The sequence below is a fragment of the Mauremys mutica genome, chromosome 1 (genome assembly GCF_020497125.1).
Source record: "Mauremys mutica isolate MM-2020 ecotype Southern chromosome 1, ASM2049712v1, whole genome shotgun sequence".
In the NCBI taxonomy this organism is placed as follows: Eukaryota; Metazoa; Chordata; order Testudines; family Geoemydidae; genus Mauremys; species Mauremys mutica.
The window spans coordinates 92,562,210-92,574,091 of NC_059072.1; the positions used below are offsets into that span (position 1 = coordinate 92,562,210).

General features: G+C 44.9%; 1 protein-coding gene across 1 annotated transcript; it reads right to left on the bottom strand.

Annotated features, from left to right (window-relative positions):
- Positions 1 to 460: 460 nt before the first annotated feature.
- Positions 461 to 11,227, bottom strand: RBX1 (ring-box 1). Its single transcript, XM_044984398.1, has 5 exons — positions 10,996 to 11,227; positions 8,338 to 8,416; positions 2,676 to 2,746; positions 2,033 to 2,118; positions 461 to 645 (listed from the first exon to the last, which is right to left on the bottom strand). Exons 1-5 carry the CDS (start codon positions 11,071 to 11,073, stop codon positions 633 to 635), a joined length of 327 nt encoding a protein of 108 aa, XP_044840333.1. The 5' UTR covers positions 11,074 to 11,227; the 3' UTR covers positions 461 to 632.
- Between the last annotated feature and the right edge of the window lie 655 nt (positions 11,228 to 11,882).

An 11,882-nucleotide genomic window follows, 5' to 3' on the forward strand; every position in this document is an offset into this window, starting at 1 on the left:
GGAATAGCTAACAAGGTTTTCTCCTTGTAAATCACCTGTTCTACTTGAGTTCCATATCAGAAGCAATGGAAAGTAATTTCCATCTGATGACAATAGGGCATTTGTATGAAATGAGCAAGTGATCTCACGGTCTGCCTTCTAGCAGAAAAGTGTCCATCTCAAAAATACTGTCAGCACAACTAACACCCTTCTGCTGGCTCAGAATTAAGGGCCAGGTCCTGCTCCAATTGACCTCTCATAGAATTTAGTAGGTGCAAAGATGTGGTTTTAAATTGCTTGGTGAGAAATCAGGCACACTGACAAGGCAGGTTGTATGGGAAGTTCTGTCTTGTGGAACACAGGATGGTAGTCCCCAGAACGGTCACTAACACTAAATTGACTAATAAAAGCCCAGTTGGCTTCCCTTTGAAGAGGATCACACCCCATTCACAATCATTCATGAATACAAGACAAAGTTAGATGGGATGTTCCAACAATATTTTATTTAAGAGTATACAATATGGCAGCATTAAGATTAAAGCAAAAAACAAGACATATGTATAACTGATTTACATAATTCCTAAAACAGACCCACTAACAAGAGGAGCCAATTATGTTGGTGACAGAATGGTAAACTTGGTGACCATCTTTCTTTAGTGCCCATACCTGAAAATACAAACATTTGTTATGTTACCATGCTTGTTATTTTTATATTGAATACCAATGTTGATTTTTGGCACCAGCTTTACTCTCATGATAACATTTAATCCAATTAACATGCAACACACAAATATATATTTCAACCTCAGCAGAAATAGCAAAAAGCAAAAGGTACCTATTTAACTTTTTCCTTAAATCTCCAGACATTAGTGATTAATTGGGGGAGACTAAACAGCTCATCATTTCATGGACTTGTGACCCTATCATCCTAATCCTTTGCCCAAACTCCACTTCTCAGGTCTGTCCTTGGTGTAGAGAGGCTGGCGCATGTCATTACCCCTTATACATTACTAGGCCTGTGTAAAATGTAAGCCAGTTCATGTCTCATACTGGTACCTAGGCATCTTAGTCACTAGCCAAACAGAATAGCTGCCCCATGGGTCCAGCTTTCAATTATGGCTGCCTTAAGATGTTCAAATCCTGCACTTTGGTACTGAAGTTGTCACAGAAGCAGCCATTTACACAACTGCGTGCCAATTAATGCCCAAATATGGGACTGAGAAATTTTAACACTCCTGCTTTAGAAGTCAGGACTCAGTTTAAAGAGAATGCTCTTTTTAAAAAATCGGTGTGAATCTGTAGCTAGCAAAGTAAGTGGTTAATGGATAAAGGATTCAGTTAAACCAGGCACAGAGTGGGGCAGGTGCTAAATAAGCTTCTTGATACTTCATCTCAAACCCAATCTGTACCCCCACATAAATAGGTCAATGCCCCTCAATCCTAATCAGCAGCTTCTCTGGCTATTCTAATGATGGGTCTTTAGGCAAGGCTATCAGTCTGGCTCATTTACTTGGTGGTTCTGCACTGCAAGCAAACATCCACCAAGCCAAGACAGCTAAGTTAGTTTTCTTCATCTGTAACCTTAATAGGGTTTTAAAACAAAACTCAACAATGCAAGGTCAGAGTGACCAGATGTAATTTTTGGCATCTTGACAAACACAATACCCAGGTTTTGGAGCAATGGATTTAACCCAGGTTAGTTTCTGAACCCAAGTCACTCACGTGGGGCTCTGCTATCAGTGAATTTCACTTCTCTATGCTCTCTAGAGAAAATGCTGATGTAGAGCTCCAATTTATAACTGCTCTCACTTACACCAGGACTATCTGGACACCCTTCAGAGCCCATCAACTCTGTTAGCAAAGATCACTGTACAGTGCCACAGAAAACTCCTCCCAATAGGAACAGAGTATGCTCCCAGACCCAGAAATGAGAAAGATACATGGGTGCTCTATCAGCAAGATCTAGCAGAGATTAACAATGTCTAGCACTCATCACGAGAGCCAATGGGTGGCCATAACATGTTCCATGTTGGGAAAGGCACAGGATACCTACTTTTGGAACTCCCATTCTCTGTTATCCAGCGGACACACCTGGCGAGTCTTAAGCCAACGAGAGATGCAGTGAAAGTGGAAAGCATGCTGAAAGGGAAGGTCCAAGTTACACAGTTTCATAGTTAACTGGATCAAACAATTTGGGTCTCTCTTTTCAATACAGAAACAAACCCTTTGGTCAACAAAAACTGACCCTTCACATAGGCTTGCACATCAAGAGAAATCTGTGTGTGGGCATCCAAGTAACACTTTGTTTTCTGATGGTGGGACAACTCCCAGCTATGAGCCTGTCCCTTGAATATTCAGAGATAATCACATCTCAAAATTAAATTCCTACATATTGCCAAGCAACAAGGTACAGAGATATCTCTATCCTTCACCTCTTCCTTTTCTGTATTCTCTTTTTCCCAACCTGTCTTGTTGTACACATTCCCAACCCTAATTTTTCCATTTTCCTCTTCCCTTCTTCTAGTCATCTCTCAATGTCCCAGTAAGCATCCAGGGTTTGAAAATTCTTTCCTAGTAAATAACTATGAGACCGTCTTAATGGATTAGCTGACTTTGTCTATTCTGATTTTGAGTAATAGAAAAGAAGGGACCTAATTTTTTTGTAATAGCTGGTTAGTGAAAGCAGTTTGCCTTACATTGCAGACACCCCATGCGACAGTACACTCTTCAGAGGTAGCCGATGCCTGGTTAGCTTGACATTCTATACCTGTAGAAAAAGATTAAACACATTCAGAAGTGGGACCCTTTCTACTTGTAACATCAAACAGTCCTCTTTACTACAGTAAACGTGGAAAAATACCCAAGCTCGTTGTTTTGTTGGACTTATTACAAAGAAACAAAGTGTCGGAAATCACTGGGTTTAAGTAAGATTTTTCCAAATGGGGGGGAGGAGGGAGAGGGACTAATCAGTCTTTATTAATGAAGAGTTTTTTCTGTCCACTTTTAGATTTTTTTGGGGGGGAGGGAGGGGGGGAGGGAGGAGACTGTGTAGGAGTACCTATATCATCTGCCAGTGAAATGTGTCTGCTTGCCAAAGTGTAAAGATAAATATTTCTAATTTGGTCATACCAAAGTCTGTTTGACTTTTGAAGGGTTTTTATTTTTGTTAATTATTATTATGGGTTATTGTATCGAAATTGTGAGGAAAGATTTAGTTAAGAGGAAGATCTGCTATTCAAGATTCTCTATCTAGGACTGCCCTCTCCCCCTTGTTCAAGGTATTTGGTTTGTAACAATCAGTACTTGTGCAAACTTATTCATGTAGCATAGAGCTTGGCCACATCTTTCATGAAAAGATGTGACTGTGGAAAGTCTTAGGTTCAAAATCTAGGCCATCTCATGAGAAATTCAGAAGAACCAAACACCTGGCTTCTTGTTGCTGACTTTTCAATCTTGAAACCAATGGAACTGTGTCCAAATTCTTTAGTAGCTCAAGAAGGTGGAAGGCATTCAGGAAGCTGACAGAGCTTCTGTTACTTTGGAGAATGGCTCATTGGTTTGGAATTTGTCATTTCAATGCCCAGACTCAGTCTTATATAGTTTGGATTGGGAAGCAGGAGGACATCCTAGGACAGGAACAGAGAAGGCTGCAACAACTTTCCTTGGCCAATTTGGGGGGGGGGGGGGCACATTTAAAAAACAATAATATTTTAATCAAAGTCACTCTTCCTAGGAGCAGAAGGGGGAACCACAGACTTTATTCGGTCATCTATGAGCCAGTGTCCATTCCTAGTAATCTTTGGCCTGCTTTCTTCATGTAGAAGAGTCTTGCCTTTGCATTTCCTGCTTGATACTAATAAGTCAACCTAGGGATAATGTAGGTGCTTGGATATCAGCTAGTCTACTTCTTGGGGGTTGGGGCCCATGTCTCCATAAGACCTCCTTATGTCAGGGAATCTGACAGAATCCATCCTGAATTTTATCTTCTTAGTGGAACTGTTTAGTCTCTCAAGGTCTAAGATGGCTGAGATTCCACAAGATCTTTTTCTTACTATGGATACTGAATAGATCTCTAAGCACCTTTCATCTTGAGAGAAAAAGCTCAATCACCCATAGTTATAGGAGGTGAGAAATTACCTTCAGGATGATTGTATGCCAATTTCTCCAGCCTGAAAAATGAAGTGAAGGTATATGGAAGAGCCTGATGCTCCACAGAGCATTTGAATTGCACAATCACCCATACATCTCTCCAAAATCAACTGGAACCTACGCTCTGAGAAGTAGGATTCTTGCCCTAACCCTATTTCTGCATGGAGGTAAGATGGCTCTAGTCATATTTACTCTTTGGTCTGTACTAGCTTCCCTCAGACATTCCAGAGATAATACCTAGACCCAGAACATGAGTCATCCCTTCTCTGCTACCTTTGCTAGGGGTAAGGATTAAAAGAACTTCTGCTCCTTCCCAGACTTTGAAAAGGAAGGAGAAAATGTTTTGGTATGTCCATAGTATTGGGTATAACCCATCAAGCTTCTCTCTCAACATATTCCACCTGATAATTCTGAGGCACATAGGATTTACTTTGAATAGTTATCCATTTGTCCAGGATTTAAACCAAAGTTGGCACCTGCCCACTAAATTAGCTATCATAGCTCTGTGTGTCCCTCCCCAGCCCGAGTCCATAGTTCCATCGACACAAACACAGTATAAAGATTTATTTTATTTGTTGTCATTTGTGGCAAACTCTTCCTTAGTGTTGGATAGGAGATATTTATCCTTGGTTTTAGCCTGTCTGTCTTGTTTTGCTGGCTTGATCTTGATGGCCTCTTTCTTCCTCTTTGCCATTTCAAATATTTCTAGGGGAAAGAATCTATCCTGCTTCTCTGGCTTGGGGTTATGATCTTTTGCTCCTGAGGAGAAGTCAGAACTTGTGGAAGGTGATTAGGATCTAGAACACTTTTGCCATTTTGAGGTGATCATGGTCATCTACAAAGTTCTGTCTCAGCTGGTGCTCTGGCTCAGGTTAATCTGTAGGGATGTGTATGTTTTGAGCTCTGGTGGTCTGCATCATTCAGTATTAGAATTGGAGAGGAAGCATAGGGGAAAGCTTCCCTGAGTGTCCAGATCTTCCTCTTGGAAATAAGATGGGCCAAACAGAACATCAGATTCCTTGGCAAATAAAATTACTCACTTTAAAAAACGGAAGTAGGATCCTGGTGCTTTTTCCTTTAGAGGGAGACTGGTGTTGAAAGGAGTTTTGGACTTATTCCTGAAGAACTGTTGATCAGCAAGTATGGCCCATATTGCAGAGTCTCAAACACTTAAGAGGGCAGAACACTTGAAAAGACATCTCTGGAGGAGCCCAAGCTGGTGTTGGTGGATGCAAAGGCCCCCAAACTAGCCATCCAGACTGAACTCCTTCCCTAATAGGGCAAGTCTTGGCAGTCTGGAGGCAATCATAGACATACTCCCATTCTTTAGCGCCCAAGGCAGCGTCCTTGGATCACCTCTTGACCTTCTGCTTCTCCACGTATTCAGCTCCACCATGACAGACAAGGAGTTAACAAAGGGAGAGAAGGCACTCCAAGGGTGGCTTCTTTCAGGGAATGAATCCTGAAAATTCTGCCCCCCCCCCCCAAAAAAAAAGCAGGAGAGATATTTGCTGGCCGGTTCCCTCAAATTAAACTATAAAAGCGGAGATTATAGTAGATAACCTGGGAGTGCTTAACCACATCTCTCTGCTAGTGGCAGAGAATCTGAAGTGAAGGCAGAAGGGGTGTGGCAGAGACCTGGAGTCTTGTGGACAAGCATGAGCTATTTGTAGTATTTGAAAGTGCAGCCCAAATGTCTTCCACTAGGACAGTGGTCAGGATCCCACAGTAAACATGTATTTCAGCATTTCTCCATTAAGAGCCCTGCTTTTGTTTCCCACACTATTTTGGCAGCCTTCAGTATTTTAATATGGAAAGAGAAGTAACCTAAGATTCAATTTTCTCCCTAATAGTTGCTGACAGAAAATAAGGCATGGTTCTCCCTTATTTACAGCTATATTAATGGGCCTCCAAATAAATACGTGTTAAGGTGTGGCTACCCAGGAGACTTTTTAAAAAAAAAAAAAAAAAGAGTGGCTTCTTTTTGAGCAACAGTATTGTGAAAATACACACTACATGGTATTCTCTTTCCTCCCTGCAAAGTTGACTTCTAGAACTATTCATGACTTCAGCTACTGTACTGTATCAGAAGTCAGACATGGAAGAAACAATCAAGTCAACTAATCAGCTTACTGCTAGTGCAGATCTGTTTCCTACAAAGTTTTCTAGGGCTTCCCCAGTCCAGTTTTTTAAATTTGGCACAGGAAGGGATTCCACTATGCTCTTTGGAAGACTATTCCAGTACTTTATAGATTTCTATTGGATTTTCTCAATACACCTCTACCTCGATATAACGCTGTTTTAGGTGAAACTGTGTTATATTGAACTTGCTTTGATTCACCGGAGTGCGCAGCCCCGCCCCTCAGAGCACTGCTTTACTGCATTATATCCAAATTTGTGTTCTATCGGGTGGTGTTATATCGAGGTAGCAGTGTATTTAGCCTCATTCTTCTGCTCAATGTCATATGATCACTTCTAGTTCTAATCCTGTCTACCATATTTCCTTCCTCCATTAATGTTTACACCTTCCAAATATTTGTAGACAGTTATGTTCCAGGCTTAGTTAATACATAGTCAAGCTATTCACAATTCGTTTTTAGTCTTCTCAAATTAATCCCTTCAACACCTTAATCATTGTGTCTCTTCTCTGGACTCAGTCCTGTTTGTATATATTTGTGGTTATGGGATGGCCAAACCCAATACAGTATTGCAGGTGCAGCGTCATCAGAGCTGCACAGAGAGAGGCTTCTTTAATAGCTCAGTGTATGCAGCCCAAGACTGCACTAGTCTTTTTTGCTAGTATATTACATTGCAAATTCGTTATAGGAGGAAGCTGGTAATACTGCATATAATAAGAAATGTCAGGCAATATGAATGATATTTTCAGTTGCCTATAAACTTTGCCAAACCTTACTATTTAAGCTGAAATTTTACATGGCAGGTGTCTACCTCGGGGTGATTTCTCTCTCCTTGGGGGAAGGAGGGAGCTACTTTTTATATTACGAGATTAAAGATATTGAACAAAGCAAGACCAGCCTCAGAAAAGTGTTCTCATACATTCACCTAGAGTATGCCAAATATTTCTTTGTCCATCTATACTAAGGCAAGGGTGAGCAGTTATATTTTGTGCCTCTGGTACCACTCTCAATTTTGAGAATCTGTTTTTGTACCCATTTTGTAACTCTTTGCAGAATTGATATCAGTGACTGATCTGTGTGTGCATGTACACTTCATTTTCAAAACTGAACTCCAGTTTAATACCCTTCATATGGAGTAAGTGTTTTGATGTTTATTTGTAAAATTAAGCTTATTGTAAGTGTTCCCAGATAAAGCAGAGCAGACATTTAAGGGTAACGTTTGTATTGTTCAAGTATTTATGATTGTTTGGTTTGTCTATTCTATAACAAAACAATCCATGTGCCTCTGGAGAGCCACCACACAATTCCAGTATCAGAGGGGTAGCCGTGTTTGCTGCTTTTACAGATCCAGACTAACAGTCTTGTGGCACCTTGTAGACTAACAGATGTTTTGGAGCATGAGCTTTCGTGGGTGAATCCAACGAATGCATCCAATGAAGTGGGTATTCACCCACGAAAGCTCATGCTCCAAAACATGTTAGTCTACAAGGTGCCACAAGACTCTCTGCTGCTTTCACACAATTCCAGATTATAATACCCAGCATGAGGTAGCTAATGCTATCTTCTGTGGAGTGATATCAACTGAAGTTAGTGGTCTGATTGGACTCTTGGTGTGTTAGTAATTGTAGAAGTATTGTGTGTCACAATCTTCACTGGTTTAATGAAACAATCAATAGTCAATTTGGGTTTTCCAATTAGTTCAGTTTATGCATGATTCCTGCCCCCAAATAATCTCACCTCTCCTTTGGCCCCTCATCATTACTCCACCTCGCCACACTTCTTTCCAAATCCCTGCCCAGCCAACATTGGCTCCTGTGTAGCAGTGTGATACCAATTTAATTCTTCAATTTGTCCCTCTTTTAAAGTGGGGGAAAAGGGAAATGTGGTGGTGAAGAAGGTAAGAGATTGAATCCTAGCCTTTAGACATTACCAAAACACAAGCTTGCTATTTCGGGCTTTGAAAAGAATCTCACTTTAAGAGGTGATTTTGGCTGTGCATCACATCTGTGAGGGAACTGCCATGTCTGAATAGCCATAGTGCCTGTAATTTCCCCCCACTCCATTTACTTACACAGATCCATGATATGGTTCCTGCAAATGGCACAGTTATCAACCACAATGTCCCAGGCCCAGAGAGCTACTGCATTCCACTACAAAGAGAAAGAACAACACATTTTCTGTTGAATTTACAGTATCTGTCAGATGATTCCTTGGCCCTCCTTCCCTGTTGCACTATTCCTGAGATCCCAGCTCTTTAGAGCACAGATGAGGAGATATCCTTGAAAACCCACCACCACCACTCTGGAACAGGTAGAGTTGCTTGGGAGTAATCAGACACTACTGAATCCACCCCAAGACCCAAGCACTTCCTGCCAACCCAGGAAACAAGAGGAATTTATTATAGAAGAAATAGAAATATAAAACAGACTCTTAGTAAGGAAAGAGGTTTATTTACCTGCACAAGCCAGTCACTCTTAAACAGAAGTCCCTTATTTTTACTAAAACAAATGCACTTGTTCGTATTTCTGTTCAAGAGACCTGAATCACATATTCAGGTGGGTCTTTTGCTCCCCGAGCCATATCCTTAGGACTGGTGGAATGGATGGAAAGTGTGCACCTTACTGGAAGTCCAATCCAGATGTCCTTGACAAAATAACCACTACCACTATTGGCAGTAGCCCTACCAATAAGTCACTACTGCAGAACGGAATCAATTACTTGAGACAGTTTATATGCTACCCTGCACTGAAGTCCCTTATTTCAAACACAATCGGAGCTAGCATAAAGGACTGCAGGGCACATCTGAGGATCCAATATGGGTGTCTGAATACATGGTTTGGGGGTGGGGGGTGCTGAGAATCCTTCAATTCTCACCTTTTAAGAAGTGCTCCCCCCCTCCCCAAAAAGGGACTCTGGCTTCCATGATCACAAAAGCCTACAAGAAGAGGGTCTGCTATGCATTTAAAGTGACAATATTTGAAAAAAAAAATCAACACAGGATTGGAACTCTTAGCCAAATGATACATAATTATAACAAAGTGCATCCCATCCCCTTCTCTGCCCCGCAGAAAGATTAAATTAGAAGACACTTCGTAATTACACAGGATACCAGAACTTGCTTGCCTGACACTGTGGGGAGCAACTCTAACTTATATTACTGCAATATAATCAGTCTAGAGATTATTGTCTAACTCCCTTTCCAGTAAGTGACTGTTCACAGTATATATTTTCCTGTATATAAGCAAATCAAGTGATGTTTCCAGCACTTCCTCAGAGTCCATCCTACCAACAAATGTCACCATTAAGAAGTGTTTCCTGATACTTGTCCTAAATTTCTCCTTACTTGCTCATTATATCTCTTTGTACAACATACTTTCCTTCCCCTCTCAGTGTTTTCATGGTGCATAAACTGCAGGCCCAGATTTTTGACCACAGCTACCATTAAAATGTTTTTCTAAACTGAGAAGTAACAATGTAAGCTTGTAAAAGCTTTCTAACTCAGGAGAGCTGACGTATCCAAGTCACAGCTATTAAATTTAGAGATAAAAGTCAGGATTTTATTGCTTATTTTACTTCTGTTAGGTCAGTAAAGCTAATATAGCTACAGGGGAAGGAAGATGATGATCCAATCAACTACGCTATAGTTAGAGAGTCTTCAGTTCTGGTGATGTTATATCCATGCCCACTAGGCAAGGCTAGAGTAACCAACAGGCCTGTGACTAGGAGCTCTGACTGGAGTCACGAGATCTGACATCATGTGTTGCCAGAGGAGGGCATGTAGGACAAGCTTCACTCAGCATGAGCCAGTCTGACCCACAATCAAACTCTCACATACACTACTGGCATGGGGCAGCCACTATTGCTGTCACTCAGGTGGTCAAAGGGAGGTTATGAGAGGTCCTGATCACCCTTTTCACTTTTGCCTAGTGGAGTTCTCCATGGGCAAACTTCTCACTGGGTTGAGAGGAGAAGCCTCATCTCGCAGGGCCAGCTCCTGGGCTGCCAGCCCACTCCTGGCTCCTTGACCCTGCGTTTTGGGGTTTGAATGACAGGAGGAAATGAGACAAGACGTCCTTCCTCCTGGGTGGACCCCAGCCAGCTTCGAGGCAGAGTCCGGGGGTGGGGAAGAGGAGCCAAGGCCACTGGCAGAGGAGCAGGAGCGCTGTCCGGGGACCCCTGCGCCACCCCTTAGGCTAGATCAGCCAGTCAGCAGACCCACCCAGGCGAGGGCTCCCACGTCCTGACATCACCAAATTCAGCGGCAGCGAGGCCCCGTCACGGGTGGCTCTGTGTTGGGGCAGAGCCACACCAGAGACCCCAGGCAGCCGGCACGCAGCCGTGCCCCCCCGGCCAGGCCCCGCAGCATCGCCCTGACAGAGGCGGCGGAGCCGAAGCGTCGCCCCGCCCCATCCGTCCCCACTTGCCACCGCCCAGGCCCCTGTAAGAGAGCGGGCGCCTCCCCGACACAGTCCCGCCCCTCCCCGCACGCCGCTGTCACCCGGCAACAACAGCGCGGCTGATTGGCTCCTCCATCCCCCACGTACCGCGACCCCGCCTCAGCCATTGGCCCCAAACTCCGCTAGAAACCCAGAGCCCCGCCCCCGCCCGAGTAGTGCGGAACCGGAGACCCGGCCCCTGAGGAGAACAAAACCCGCCCCGGGGTGACCGGCCCGTTCGGGCCCGCCCCCGCCCCCGCAGCGGTTAGGGTGGCGCGCTCCCGAGACCGGACCTTCTTCACTTCGAAGCGCTTCTTGCTGGCGCTGCTGTTGGCGCCGCTCGGGGTGTCCACATCCATCGCCGCCGCCATTTTGAATACACGATTCCAGGTCCCCTTAGTGCGCGTGCGCGGGGCTGGGGACGAAGACTCGCGACAGCCTCCCTTTTCCCTTCTCCTCGCCCGTCCCCTCACGCAAACAGGTGCGTGCGGAAGCGGGGGGAGGGGATAAGAGCGATGAAGCGTCACATGACACGGGTCTCTTAAAGGCGCGGGCCAGGGCGGAGCCCAGAGTCAGCCTCCCCCGCCCTCATGACAGAATTGCGCAACCCAATGGGGGGGAGGGGCTGGGCCCGGCAGCTGCAGCATTTAAAGGGAGACGCGAGACTTCTCTCCCGAGCGCCGGAGTCCTGCTGGGGGGCCAGCCCCGCCCCGCCCCGCCCGTCCGGGCGCGCGCGTAGCGCCTAGTCCGCAGCCTTGGCCTGAGGCCGCGAGGTGCGCGAAGCCCGGGCGCGCTGCAGGCCTCGCGCGCCCCAGTGTCTCGGGCTGGAAGCGGCCCGGGCGTCATGCGGCAGGGCAGGGCCCCGCGTCGCTAGACTCGGGCTGGGCCGGCCGCGTACGGGAGGCTGTTTGCTGCTCTCAGCTCCATGGCGGTGACCCCAGGGACCGACTGGGGCAGCCACAGGCAGGACTTGGCCCGGTGCCTCCACCTACAGAAATTCACACTAAGTGTCTCCTTCCAAACAAATGCAGCTTGACAGGGGCTTTCCAGGTGCTAGTGGTCCGGGCAGCAGGGGTGGCCTGGCCAGCGCTCTGTGCTGCCATGCATGAGACTAGATTGAAAATGAGTTGGACAAGAATCAGTTGCGAAGCCTCCACCAGTTAGTGTTGACCTGCCCCAA